Raw genomic sequence first — 14,860 nt, 5'->3', positions numbered from 1 at the left:
CAACATAAACATATATAATGTATTGAATATACATAGAGAGAAAGACCCATTATTGTATGATTACATAGTTGTAGAACAACCACTGGAAGCAATTACTTCCATAAAATATCTACAGGAGTGTGCATACTGAGCAATTACAAATGAAACATCCTCATAAAATCAATAACAGGTAAGGCAGACGCCACACTAAGATTCATTGGAAGCATCCTCAGGAAAATTAGTTCATCTTCAAAGGAGGTAGATCACGAAACACTCATTCGACCAGTGCTTGAATATTTCTCATCAGTCTGAGACCTGTACCAAGTGGGATTCATAGAAGAAATAGAGAAGACCCAAAGAGGAACAGGATGTTTTTGTACAGATTCATTTAGCAAGCACAAAAGTATCACAGAGATGCTCAGACATTTCCAATGGCAGTCACTCCAAGGAAGACATTCTGCATCATAGCATGGTTTACTGTTAAAGTTCCAAGAGTGTATTTTTCCAGAAGAGACAACAAAAAATACCAAGAAAAGGAAATCAAAGAGATTCAAGCCAACATGGATGCTTACCAACAATCACACCACTTGTGACTGGAACAGGAATAGAGGAAGTGTCATTGGTACACAAAGCACTCATTGCCACACACTATGAGGTGGCTTGTGGAATATACATGCACATGTAGATGTAGGTTTGTTCCGACTGGTAGAGGTTGCACTCTTTTCCAATATGCAAACCAAGATCTGTGCCTAATACTAAAATGATTAAAACCAATGGAATGTGAATGAAGACACTGACTGCAACTTTTGAATATATTATCATTACTATAAATTATTGTTTGTGACACAATGAGAAATTTGTTTAGGTGAAGTAAAATATTTAAGTTCAGTCTCAAAGTAATAGATTTCTCTTCGTTTACCGTACTGTTGACGTAGTTTATGTTATCCTGACTGTAGCATCTACATATGGTACTTAAAGACAGGTTTTTCCCAATACTGTCTTTTATTTCGAGGCTTAGTATTTGAGCTAGGTGTCCACCTGCTTAGTTGGGTGGTACCATGCTTGCCTCTCCTGCAAGCGGGCCCAGGTTCGATTCCTGGCTGGGTTGGGAATTTTCAACGCTCATGGACTGGGTGTTGTGTTGTCCTCATCATCATTTCATTCTCATCACTGTCACGCAAGTCGCCCAATGTAGCATCAAATGAAACTTGGCGGCCGAACTTCACCGAATGGGGCCTCCCAGCCAATGGTGCCATACGCTCATTTCATTTCTCTCCCTCTCTCTCTCTCTCTCTCTCTCTCTCTCTCTCTCTCTCTCTCTCTCTCTTTTTTTTTTTTTTTTTTTTTTTTTTTTTTTTTTTTTTTTGAGCTAGATGATCGCTGAAGCCTGCACTGAAAATGTTTAGTGAACTGTTGTATACACTCTCCTTGACTAAATGTCTAAACCTGTTTTGAAAGTTTCTGTTTTTACTCCAGTAACAGTGGTAACTTCACATTTTAAATTGTAGGATGCAGCAAGGTTCAAAAGGGCCTATATGTTTCTACTTTTTGTAAGAAAATCAGTATCAAAGTTTTCGCAAGTTATTAAATCACATTTAATTTATTTACTTTCTTTAGCAAGTATTCCAGTTTATGAGAGAAAAGTTCAAAATTTCCAGAAGGTGATTGTAAACTGCCACAGTAACCAAGTTCAACTTAATAATTTCTAAAGCTGTAGCCTCATAGTCCCCTTCAACATTAATTCAAGTCAGGTAGGGTAGTGAAACCTGCATTTTCCTTTACCTGGATTGCCAGCCCATTGTGTGTGGTAGTAGGAAGACAAAATGAATTTTGTTATTTCTCATGCTGAGTTAATTCAGAGTTAGCCCCATGCTAAGAAATGCATATTACTGAGATATCCTTTACCTCATCTTTGAGTCCTTAGAGGCAGGTCATTATTGTGTGACAACCAGTGTCTTTTATTTACAGACATTCATATGCACAGCCAATTCTTAGCTATTGAATTCTTTTCCAGGAAACAAATGCACAAAATACACAATTTTCAAAATACAGCAAAGGGCAATAATAATAATAATACCCAAATTTTAGTCAAGCTCACTGTAATTAACTTTTCAAATTCTTACAATGAAATCAGACTATTTTTGACGAAATAATTAAATTGGATAGATAAAAAGTCTACTGATTAAGTGGTGGCATAACACAAACATAGAGGAAGGTTATAAATAGACAAACTTTTGGAGCCGATGTTCCTTCTTCAGGGAGAAGAGTTGAAGGGGAAGGAAGAGGGGTGAAGGAGAAGGACTGGAGAGGTCTGGGAAAAGGTGTAGATTTTGGGAAAGTCACCCAGACCTGCAGGTCAAGGGAGACTTCCTTCTCATCCCAGCTGGTAAGCCTCCCCTGACCTGCAGTTCTGGATGACTTTCCCAAATCTACCCCTTTACCGAGACCTCTCCAGTTCTTTTCTTTCACCCCTCTTCCTTCCCATTCAACCCTTCTGCCTGAAGGAGGAGCCACTGGCTCCAAATCTTGCCTAATTATAACCTCCTTTCATGTTTGTGTTCTGATGCCACTTGGTGAATAGATTTTTTTATCTATCCAATTACAGTATTTTTTCAAAATGTCAGAAATATTGACTACACCTAGTGAGTACATTTACATCTACTTCTACATCATCTACATCATACTCTGCAAGCCACCTAATGGTGTGTAGTTGAGGGTACTTTCAGTACCACTATCTGATACCTCCAACCCTGTTCCACTCACGAATAGTGTGTGGAAGAATGATTGTCAGTAAGCCACTGTATTGGCTCTAATTTCTCAAATTTTCTCCTCATGGTCAATACGCAAGATGTATATGGGGGGAGGGGGTAGTGATATATTGTCTGACTCCTCCTGAAAAGTGCTGTACCGAAGTTTACCAATCAGTTTTACATTGATTGATTGACTGATTTTGTTTGGTTCCATTTTATCACATTTTGTACAAAGTCTGTACTTGTAATATAGGACAAGTCAACTTAAATCTATTTTCTTACAATATTTAACCTATTTATTACAATTTAATACATCAAAATTACAATACTTATAATAATTTTGCATACATTTTTGACCCAGTTTATTAGGTCCTGAAAATTATTTATGTACTTCATTATGCTCATATTTACATTATTTACATATTTCTCTCAGTATTCATGTTCTCATGTTGTTTACATATCATAATAAAGTCAGTTAGTTACAGTACCTCTACAACAGTAACAGTAGCATTTTTCATTCATTGATACATATACTCTTCTACATTACAAAAAACTTTTTCCATTAATTAATCCTTTAAACATTTTTGGAATGTCTTTTTGCTCATATTGCCCTCAAACTCTTTGGAAGGCACTTTATGAGTTTGACACTCGAATATTGAGGATCTTTTTCAGCAACTCTCAGTCAGTGTTGTATACTTCTCAGCTGGCCTTTGTTTCTTGTTTCATATTATGAACGTCTGCATTTCTTTCTAGTACTGCATTTCCTTTTATTAAATATATTACTGTTTTGTAAATGTATAGAGATGGAAATGTCAGCATTTTTACACTGTGGAAAACAGTTCTGCATGACTCTCTCTGTTTCTTGTTCAAGATGGTCCTAGCAGCTCTTTCTTTTCTTCTTTTTTTTCAATATAAATATTCTTTTTGTATTTTTGCTGCTGAAATTTCCTCAAACAGTAATACCATATTGTAGGTATGGATCAAATACAGCATGGTACACTGTACATAGAAGCTTCTTGGTGGCATAATGTGCAAGCTGTTTCATAACTAATATTGCAGTGCTTAATTTACATCAAACATTATCTGTATGTTGACTCCACTGGAGCTTATTGTCTACTGTAATCCCCAAAAATTTAATAGTGGTAACTTCTCCCAATCTTGTTTCATCTATGAATATATCTATGTGTTCTTTCTTTTCTCTATTTGTGAACACCATGAATATTGTCTTTTTTAGATTTAAAATTAGGTAATTTTATAAAGTTACTGTGCTGTGTTATTCATTGACGTAAACACACTTCTTTCCACATTTTTTTCCATTCACTAGTGTCATGTCATCTGCATATAGTACTTTTTATCTTTATCACTGAGATCAATATTGTTTACTAATAGGTTGAACAGAAGTGGACCATGTACAGATCCTTGAGGCACTCCATACTTAATATTTCTGATTTCAGATCTGCATTCAGTTTCTGTTTCCATATACTGCTTTCTGTAGCTGATGTATGGTTTTATCCACTTGGCTGCATGTCCATGAATACCATATATTTCAAGTTTTTCAATAAGTGTAGTATGGGTGACTGTGTCAGATGCTTTAGACAAATCCAGAAACATAGCAGACACAGAGTTCCTATCATCTAATGCGTTTATAATGGATTCTGTGAGGCTTGAGATGGCAGTTTCTCTAGATTTCCCTTTTTGGAAACCATGCTGTGCTGGAATCAGAATACTGTGTTTCTCCAGGAAGGTGTTCAACCTACTATGCATGAGCATCTCTAGTAGTTTTGAGAAGCCAGAGATTAAAGACAATGATCTGTAGTTATTTGGGTAACTTTTGTCTCCTTTCTTAAATCTTGCTACTACTTTGCTTACTTTTAGTTTTTGTGGGAATACTCTATCTCTAAATGAGCAGTTTGAAATATCAGAAGAGGTTTGATTATTTCTTCATTCACATGTTTTATTAAATAATTTGATACTTCTTCATCTCCTGCAGACTTTTTGAGTTTTAATTTCTGGATTATTTTTATGTGTTCTGGTTTTGTCACTGGTTCCAGGAACATTGAGTGGGATGGTTGGCCAAGTTTTTAGCCTGCCTCAACCACTGATCATTTGTTTCCCCTTTTAAATTTTGTATAGCATCTATAAAGTAGTTGTTTAGTATATCAGCAATTTTTGTTCCATCTGTAACTAAGTTGTCACCAATCTTCATTGCCTTAATAAAATTGCTGTTTTCACACTTTTTTGGCTGTGTCTTGCACTATTGATTATATCCCAAGTTGTTTTACTTTTTTGATCTGAATTTGATATTGCTCTGTTTATTGAAATGGTTTTTGCTTCCCTTATTAATTGCCTGTACTTCTTCTGATATTGTTTATATGTCTCCATGTGCCCTGCTTGTCTAAGTTCCTTCACTCTAGTCCCGAGTTAAATTATTTCTTTCGTAATCCATTTCTTACTGTGACCCTGCTTTTTCTGATAGGCTTCTTTGGGAAAGACTACAAGAAAGTGATGCATTAGTGTGTCAAGAAATGCATCATACTTCTCATTTGTACCTTGTGCTGCATTGTTTTGACCCATTCTTCTTTCCTCAGTGTCGTTTTGAAAATGTTCATGTTTTGCACATTGATAATCCAGACTACTTCTTGTAGACTTTCATATCAAAAACACCAGTGATAGTTAAGTACAGCACAAACAGCACTGTCCATTATCATGGAACAGTTTCTAACCTGAACTTGCATGTACTAAGGAAGAATAAACATAAATCTCAGAACAGTATTCTCTACCAAGGGATAAAGCTACACAATTAATTGCCCATGGCAATTACTGAAAACAAACTTATTTCAAAAGGTAGTTAAAAATTACTTGTTAAGCAATACATTCTACACAGTGAAGGATTACTTAGACACCACAGAGTAAGCATTTGGCAAAAAGTGTAACAGAAATAAATAATAATAATATTTATAATAAACATTTATAATTTCCCATAACACTTTCACACTACATTTTTCTCCTTTTTTACTTTTCTAGAAAAATTTACTCTCAGATCTATGCAATGTATAATACTAATATCTTTTTCTCTTTCTGAGCTCAATATTTTGCTCACTACAGAGGGGTACTGACTCAGTTTTTGAGACTAGCAAATGGGAAGTTATGACACACAAAATGCAAACCAAATATCTTTGTCATAGTCCTGACATCAGCTGTTAATGTGTGTAGTGTTACATTATGGGATAATATTAGTGTAACATGTACAGTGACTAGAAGTGAGAAATGAATGAATAGTGTGGCACTAGCCCATTACATTATTCAAAAACGTTTTTATCACAGAACAATATTGTACATTTGGGATGAACTCAATGAGTTAGCACTGTTTTAAACCAACTGGATTTGTATTTGAGAGGATGGTGGCTCCACTCTTCATCTGGTCATCCTAATTTAGGTTTTCTGAGATTTCAGTCAATTACTTCCAGCAAATGTCTGGTTCCTACTTGAAGGCCACGACTGGCTACCTGTGCTGTCCATGTCAAACTAGAACAGTAACTATGTAAATGTTTGTGTATATGAATTCTGATATTTTTAATCATATACAGTTGATGTTCCTGAGATGTACTGCATCAATGATGTAGGCTGAAGCAATGAATTAAAATTTGCATCTCCTGCTAACTAGGTAGATGCCACATAGGCACTGTGGCTACCACACCTGCACATAGTAGCCTAGTACATCTTGCCTCAGCCCATTGTTATTCCTGTTCTAAACTCACATCAGTATTTCTGGGGCTCTCCAGTGTTGGAGTAGTACCTTAGCTAGCAATGAGCAATATTGGAGAGCCTTGACAATACTGGTGTGAGTTTAGGAGGGGAATAGCAGAGGGCCAATGAGGGTAGGACACGGTATTGGTCTCACCAATTTGGCTCAAACTGTGTGAGTAGAAGCAAGTATATCACTCTTTGAAGTTCCTAAAATATTTTGTCTGAGTGGGTTATAGGAAAAGAGAAAATTCTCTTGAAATTTTTTTGATTACTTTGTGAGTGATATTTGAATAACAGTTGTGGAGTTAGTGGCATGGCGCAGTCAGTAAGCATACAAAGTGATAATTTGGCAGCCCAAGTTTGATTACCACTGCTACCCATTTTTTTTCATTCATTGGGTATTTTATTCCTTGCAATATTAAACTATCAGTTATAAAATTTAAATACAGTCTGTCAGTCCAATTTATATAAGTAAAATCAATAAATAAAATTTATAATTAGTTATGATTACTTTAATCTGATTAGTTAATATGGTTAAACAAGGTTTGTTTTTAAAGGATTCATCTCTGATGGTTTGTGATTTCAACTGTTTTCTGAGATATTGTAATGGTCTGTACAACTGTGAACAGCTTTATACCATGTGTTTGCAGTGATTTTTTGTAAAATCATATTTTGTTGGAAAATGGAAACTGAGCAAGAATTTTCTACCAGACTGGTGAATATGTCACAATTAAAACTTTTGATGAAGATTTAAAAAACAAAATTCACCAGTGCTCATCATTACTGTTATTCAACTTATGGAGAATAAGGATGATAACCGACAATCCTCCAGCATCTGTAAGAGCTGCAGTGATAGCTATAGATCAAACAATTGCCGAGCAGGTTATTGAAATTATGACTGATAATTTCATAGTAAATGATGAAGATTTAATGTTATGCACTGAGCCTTATGATAAAAATCTTTATGTAGAGGTATGTGGATTTTCTCATTCTCTCTGTGCCCACATATACTTCTACTGTATGCAGTCCTATTTTATTTGTAACAGGTTCCTGCTTCACGTACAGACACGAATGGTGACAATTACAATACAGACAAATAATCTTTTAATACTTTGGTGTCCCTGGCTGAAAAGAATAAAGTAATCAATTTTGCTGATCCTCATATGTGATGGATGTTCCCATTACAAAAATCAAGTTCCCAATCTTGCAAAAAAACTATCTTCAGATATGGGGGAAATAAACAGAACAAGGTGGCACCAGAAATGACTACAGAATCATTCATCAACTCCAAAATATGGGAAAGATTGCAGGATGTACAAGGCTGTTATAAAAAGTGACAATGATAACATTACAACAATGGGCAATGGCAGTTGCATGCCCACATTTATCAGAAAATTTTTGGTATATTGCAAGTGATACCTGGGTGAAAACCTCTAAACAAAAAAATTCAATAAGATAACAAAAAAATGACAAAATTTGTCAGCAACAATGATGTTAAAAGTTTGGAAGAAACAGTGGAAGCAGCAGATAAGTTCTGTGTACAGACAAGACGTACACTGATCAGCCAGAACATTATGACTACCAACCTACTATTGATATACGCCCTTCCATGTGGTAGCAGCATCACCTGTCAAAGAATGACTGCTAGTCAGACACAGACACAGAACACATAGATTAGTGAGTGTGTTGTCCATGTGTAGAATGGGGAAGGCACACAATCTATCTGAGTTTGACCAAGGGCAGATTGCGAAGGCCTGGTGGCTCGGCATGAGCACCTCGGAAACTGCACTACTTGTTGGGTGTTTGAGGAATGCTGTGATATATGTTTTCAATTATGACTGAAATAGGCATGTGAGCACTGGCACTGGGTGTTGGCACAGTGTCAGACATTGTGTGCTCTGATGAATCCCAATACCTTCTTCATCATGCTGATGGGAGGGCAAAAATCCATCATCTCCCAGGCGAACAGCTCCTTACACCTGTACTGTGGGACGGAGGCAAGCTGGTGGTGACTCAATTGTGCTCTGGAAAACATTCACATGGGTACCCATGGGTCAAGTGAAGCTTCTGCCAGGCACCATGATGGCCAAGGAGTATCATACACTAGTTGCAGATTACTTACAACCCCTAAATGTGCTCATGTTTCCCAATGACAGCGGCATTTTTCAACAAGGTAATGCACCATGTCACAATGCCAGGAATGTGATGGAATGGTTTGAGGAACACAACAGTGAGTTCAAATTGATGTGCCAGCCCCCAACTCATCAGATCTGAACCCGGTCGAACACATCAGGGAGTGCATTGCCCCCCTCACCAGAATTTATGGGAACTGGGTCACTTGTGCGTGCAGAGGTCCAGTGACCTATCGAGGCCTCATTGCTTCCATGCCATCGTGCATCTCCACTGTTATCCATGACAAAGGTGGACATACTGGCTATTAGCTAGGTGTCCTCGCTGATCAGTGTATAATTTTGAATTTCAACCTCGATTATGCAACTAACACTGACCAGTCTGGATGCCAGTATGAATCACTGTATAACCGGACATTGAATTACAAGGCTGTGAAGACCATTTTGGGGAATCTCTCCAAAACCAGAGCACAGTACAGTTTAACAGCTTCAGAGAAACTATTACCCCTTGTACTGTTACGTATGCAGGAGCCTGGCAATAGATTTGTCCTCAGCTTGCGGTTACTGTGAAGAAATTAGTAGAAGAATATAAGAATGTTTCCATTACTTGTTTCAAGTCATGAAAACTAAGAAAAGAGCTTTATGCAAATTTTTTTGGAAACAGTGTTATAACCATACATTGCTGAAAACAAATTCCTTCTATTGATGGGTTTGTGGGGTGGCCAAGCAGATTTCATAGCAGACAATGAGACATGTAGCAATGAGGAAGGTAATATAACGTGTAGGGTTAAGATCATTCCATCCAAATGTGCTCCTCTTGCTCAACCCTTTGATGTATATTTCTATTGCCTAGTGAAAAATGTGATCAAAAGATTACAAAGTACCCCTGATCTGCTATGACAAGAGTGAGAAATACTATCAAGTGAAGATGAAATTAAAATACATTTGATCATGCAGTATCAATTCAGTACTGCTGTTTTCACCTCAGTAATTCGATATGCTTGGTATGATCGAAACTGACCCAAGAAAGACCTTCATTTAAAAAAGTGAATGAAGCATATCTTGAAAAAATATTCTTGCTCAAAATATGCATTCATAAAATGTGTACATTGTGAACGATATTTATGTCCAAAATGTTTCTTTGTCAATTATCAGCCAATGCAGTAATGTAATTGCCTGTAATAAATAAAAAGCAGATAATTGCTTGGCAGAATTTTCGGAGCTATTACTTCATTCAAAACTTCACCCAGTTACAAAAATTAATTGTTTAACTATATTCATTACTCAGAATAAGTAACTGTAAATAATTGTTAATTGTATATTTACATTTTATAACTGGCAGTTTAACATTGCAAGGAATAAAACACAATGTTTAAAAAAAGAAATAAGATAGCAGAGGAAATGAACTTGAGCTCTGTACACTTACCAACTCCGCCACACCATTAACTGTGAAATTGTTGTTAAAACATTACTCACAATGTAATCAAAAAAACTTTCAAGAGCATATTCTCTTTTCCTATGGCCCACTCAGATGCAATATTTTAGTAACTTCAAAGGTTGATATACTTGCTTCTGCTCACACACTTTGAACCAAATCGGTGAGACCTGTTCCGTGGCCTCCTCTTGTGATGCAAGCTGGCATCTTTATTGAGGAGGAAGATGTACTAGAATAATCTGTGCAGTTGTGATAGCCACAGTGCCAGTGTGGCGTAATGGCTGATGCATCTGCCTAGTAAGCAGGAGACCTAAATTCAAATCCCAGCCGGCACAAATTTTAATTCATTGCCTTGACCTACATCACTACTGTATGTTACTTTTGTTGTTCTTAGATTCTAATACTACGACATGACCAATTTCCTTGTAAGAGTGTTCTACAGATGAATGAAACTACTACTACTACAACTACTACTATTACAGCCCTTACTAGTGCTGCTTACAGAACTTATTATGCAACGCTTATCAAAATGCACCATTTTGGAAGTGTGGATTCCATAGAAAGAGACTGCTATACATGAAATGGCATGAATTTTAACAGAAGGCAGAAGAAGGTCCTGCACCAAAAAGCTAGCTGGATGCTGGAAGCAGTAAATAGTCAAGGAAATATAATTGGTGTTATTGCAGATCCTTCATCAACACCAGTAGATCTCATGGATAAAGGTAAATCTCCCACAACAGAATCTACAGTAGCAGAACACAAACTGTTACAAGAAGATTCACCAGCAGAAGATGAAGCAGCATTTGCACCTATGCCAGCAGAAGCAATAACAGAAGGTAATGTTAGACCTGGCCTCAGAAGAATAACAGCTCCGCCAATACATCTCAAGGATTTCTTACTGGCAGGAATTGGAACACAAACAGTAAGGTAAATGGTGCATCAATGTCAGAAAACAAAAATATTTTAATTGTTTTCTATCAAAACATGTGGTATTTAGGCAGCAAGCTAGGTAAGACAGAAGTCCTTCTGAATGACTGTTTAAAAGAAATTGCAATGGAAACTCCAGGTAGTAATATCTACGATGTAGGAAAAGATAGATTGCTATTTACCGTAAAGGCTCAAACTGACCTACAGGAGAGAGTGACAGTAGCTGCAGAAGACTCAAACAAGTCGGTGTGTTTTTATTGTGCCTGTCTGCAATGTGATGTGTCTTTGTTATGGTAAGTAGCAGTCAGTCTTTTCCCACATTGTTAAAAGAAACTGCAGTCTTATGTTTAAATGAGCATTAGTTAAAAGAGATGCAAAATGTACTGCTGTTATTCATGAGTTTGAAATTGTAAGTAAGTTCTGTAGAACTAACAGAAAAGGAGGTTGTACATGCATATATGTTACGTCAGGGCTAGACACAAATGAAATTAAATATTATAATGTGAAGTGTGTGGAAAAAGACTTTGAATACTATGTATGTGAGTTAAACAAATTCGGAACAATTTTACTCTTTTCCTGTACATTTTTGAAATGCTTCTGAATGAACTCAAACATCAACTAAAAATACAATTGTTCTTGGAAAATTTAATGTTAATTTTAAAAATAACTGTACTAAATAATAACAACTGATCAATTGTTCTTATAATACCACAGCTATAATATTTGAAGACAGGAGGTGTGTGGGTGGATCTGAAACAATAACTGATCAAGTATTTGTCAATCAGAAGAAGTGTGAGCATACCACGAAAGTAATACATACTGGGTTATCGGATCATGAGGCAGTCATATTGATTTTAAATAATATAGCTTTTATGGATCTAGTGGCCTGTGATAAATACAGAGAAAAGGTATTTATTAATGAAGACAGCATATGGCTTTTTAATTGCATGTTAAAAATATAACTTGGGACATGGAATCAACCTGTGATGTACGTAAAAGATTTGAGTCATTTCTTGTAAGTTATGAGCATTGTCTCATTTCCTATCAAGCAAGTCTGATTTAAAATCAAAGCAAAGACATAGGTAAACCATGGAATAAAAAAAATCTGTTGACACCCTTAGAAAGTTAAACAAATCTGCCAGAAATGCTATTATGTTAAAACGATATATAAAAATAAAGAAAGTTATAATAGCCACCAAGAAACTTAATAATGGCTCGAACATCAGGAAAGGTAGCAACAAAATAAAATCAACCTGGACTTAATAAATAGGAATAGAGGTAAGCAGAAAAATAAAAAATAAATAAAATAAAATAAAATAAAATAAAATAAAACAGTTTTATTGTTAAATGTCAATGGAAGTCTGTTGAGGGTCCACTGCAGATAGCCAACATATTCAACAAACATTACACAAATTTACCAGCAAACCTAATTCAAAGTAAGTGTAATTTCAGCTCAAGAGTGCAACTCCCCATGAATGGTAAAACTACATTTCTACATCCAGTTACTGGATTAGAGGTATGAAATGCTATAAGTAAATTAAAAAAAATAGAATGTCATATTAGTAGTTATGGGATTCCATACAAAGTAATAAAGCAGGGTGCAAGCAAGATACATAGAGTCCCAACTTGTTGACATCATTAATGTATCATTTATTAGCCAGCAAATAATTATAAATTTTTCCTAGAAAAAGTAAAATATTTGATTGCCAAGCCAATTTACAAGAATGGTAACCAGTCTGATGTTATCAATTGCTGACCTATATCGCTGTTGTCTTGATTTTCAACAGTAATACAAAGCATAATGCATTAAAGATTGTCTCATTTTCTTAATAAAAATCAAATATTAGTTAATGAGCAAAATTAAATTAGGAAAAATAGGTCAACTGATAGTGCAGTCGGTAGCGTTCTCACTTCCCGTGCCCGGGTTCGATTCCTGGCGGGGTCAGGGATTTTCTCTGCCTCGTGATGACTGGGTGTTGTGTGATGTCCTTAGGTTAGTTCGGTTTAAGTATTTCTAAGTTCTAGGGGACTGATGACCATAGATGTTAAGTCCCATAGTGCTCAGAGCCATTTGAACCATTTTTTGATAGTGCAGTGTATAACTTTTTAAAAAATTTTATCAATTCCATAGACAAAAATGAATTAAACTGTAGTCTGTGTTTGGATCTATCTAAGGATTTGATGTCATTGACTATAATTCATTGTTCAGGAAGCTACACTGATATGGGATTCATGCAGTAGAATGTGATTGTTTCAAATCCTATCTTCCCAAAATGTATCAAATGATAGAGATACAACAATAGGTAAAGTTTATTCATCAGCATACTAAAGAGTCATCAGGTATGGACTGCCATGAGGCCCCGAACTGAGACCATTGCTGTTCAGAATATATATATAAATCACTTGCTAAGCCATATATCAGTGGCAAATACAATATTGATCACCAATGCCAGTCTGTTTGGTAAAGCTATGGACAAAGCTGACCTACACGAAACAGTGACATTAGCTGCAGAAGAATCAAACAAATTGTTTAGGGATAACAAATTAATTGTGAATGACAAGAAAACAGCTTCGATAAACTTCAGACATATAACAAACAAACTAAGAACCAACCTAACAGTATTACTTGGGCTGTGTAAAATAGAGCAAACTCTCTATACTAAATTTTTAGGAGTATGGCTGTATGTGGGAGAAATATATAGAAATGTTATACAAAAGATTAATTCAGTAATGTTATGTTGCTAGAATGCAAAAAATTCATGTAGAAATGATGCAGTGTTCTGTTCGTATGCTGCACTCATTCTTAGCAGGTTAATATATGGCATCTTATTTTGGGGAAATACTAGTCTGGTGAAACAAACATTTATGCTGCAAAACAGAGTAATAGGAACAATGAGAGAGGTGACACATAGATAACCATATAAAAGGAGCTAAAATTCAAGACCTGCCATGACTTTATGAAAGTATGTGTTTTCTGAAGGCATACCAGTAATGTTCTGTTTTAAACAATCAAGTCCAAAACTTAAAAATGAGAAACAGAAGTGATTTTTGTGGTGAAATGCTCATTATCTGCCTAAAATCTGTTTAGTGAATTAGCAAAGAAAATTAAAAGACGTCGAAATTCCACATATTCAAAAAATACCTCAAAAAATACTAATTAACAAGAGTTTTTTTGGTGTCAAGGAATACTTGAGCCATCAGCATTCAAAACAGATTAGTTTATTTCCTCCGTCATAGTGATCTGAAGTGCCTGCTTCAAAAATATACTGTAGTCACTTATTATTCTAATTTAGTGCATTATGACTGTTACGCTCATGGTTTCATGTTATATGTAGAAATATTTTATTGGCCAGCATATAACTGTAAATCTTTCTTGTCCTATTATCTATATAAGATCATGTATGACAAATCCTATATCATTTTATAATGATGAGATACAAGGGTGACAAATAAATAAGAGCTTATGTTCACAAAATACTTACAGCATCAATTACCACAACATGATCTGTGTGAGGCAGATTCTGAATCTGATGTGTCACAAGTATTCGTGTTTTATTTTGCAAAAATTTTACAATGCATTCCTCAAAGAGATGTTTTCCCACATGAGTGTCCACTGCTGACAGTGGATCATCAAGAAGATATATGTCTGCATCACGATAAACAGCCCTGAAATGTACAAGCACTCAGTTTATCTTGTAATCAGGCAATAGCAAAAAAATAAATGGTTGCAAACAAAATGGAATGATTTGTTTGCCACGTTAAATGCATTTATACTTGACATTTATGTATAGTTAATGAATGTATAAATAGATGTATCAGCACCTACATGTTTTCAAAGCAACTATTTTATGCACAGGAAACTAATAGAAAGTCATGTCGAAATGTAACAACCT

At 35.6% G+C, this 14,860-nt stretch overlaps 1 protein-coding gene across 3 annotated transcripts in view; it reads right to left on the bottom strand.

The window, feature by feature from the left end:
• The window catches only part of LOC126458000 (ATP-binding cassette sub-family C member 4-like), a 310,841-nt gene that overhangs the window by 113,675 nt on the left and 182,306 nt on the right, over positions 1–14,860 (bottom strand). For all 3 annotated transcript variants that reach the window (XM_050094772.1, XM_050094773.1, XM_050094774.1), the window contains one exon: positions 14,450–14,633. In XM_050094772.1, the coding sequence (XP_049950729.1) occupies positions 14,450–14,633 (184 nt within the window). The remainder of the gene's footprint in view (positions 1–14,449; positions 14,634–14,860) is intronic.

Source organism: Schistocerca serialis, chromosome 2 (genome assembly GCF_023864345.2).
Source record: "Schistocerca serialis cubense isolate TAMUIC-IGC-003099 chromosome 2, iqSchSeri2.2, whole genome shotgun sequence".
Classification (NCBI taxonomy): domain Eukaryota; kingdom Metazoa; phylum Arthropoda; class Insecta; order Orthoptera; family Acrididae; genus Schistocerca; species Schistocerca serialis.
The sequence above is the reverse complement of the archived record's forward strand: the minus strand, read 5'-3'. Positions and strand labels throughout refer to the sequence as shown.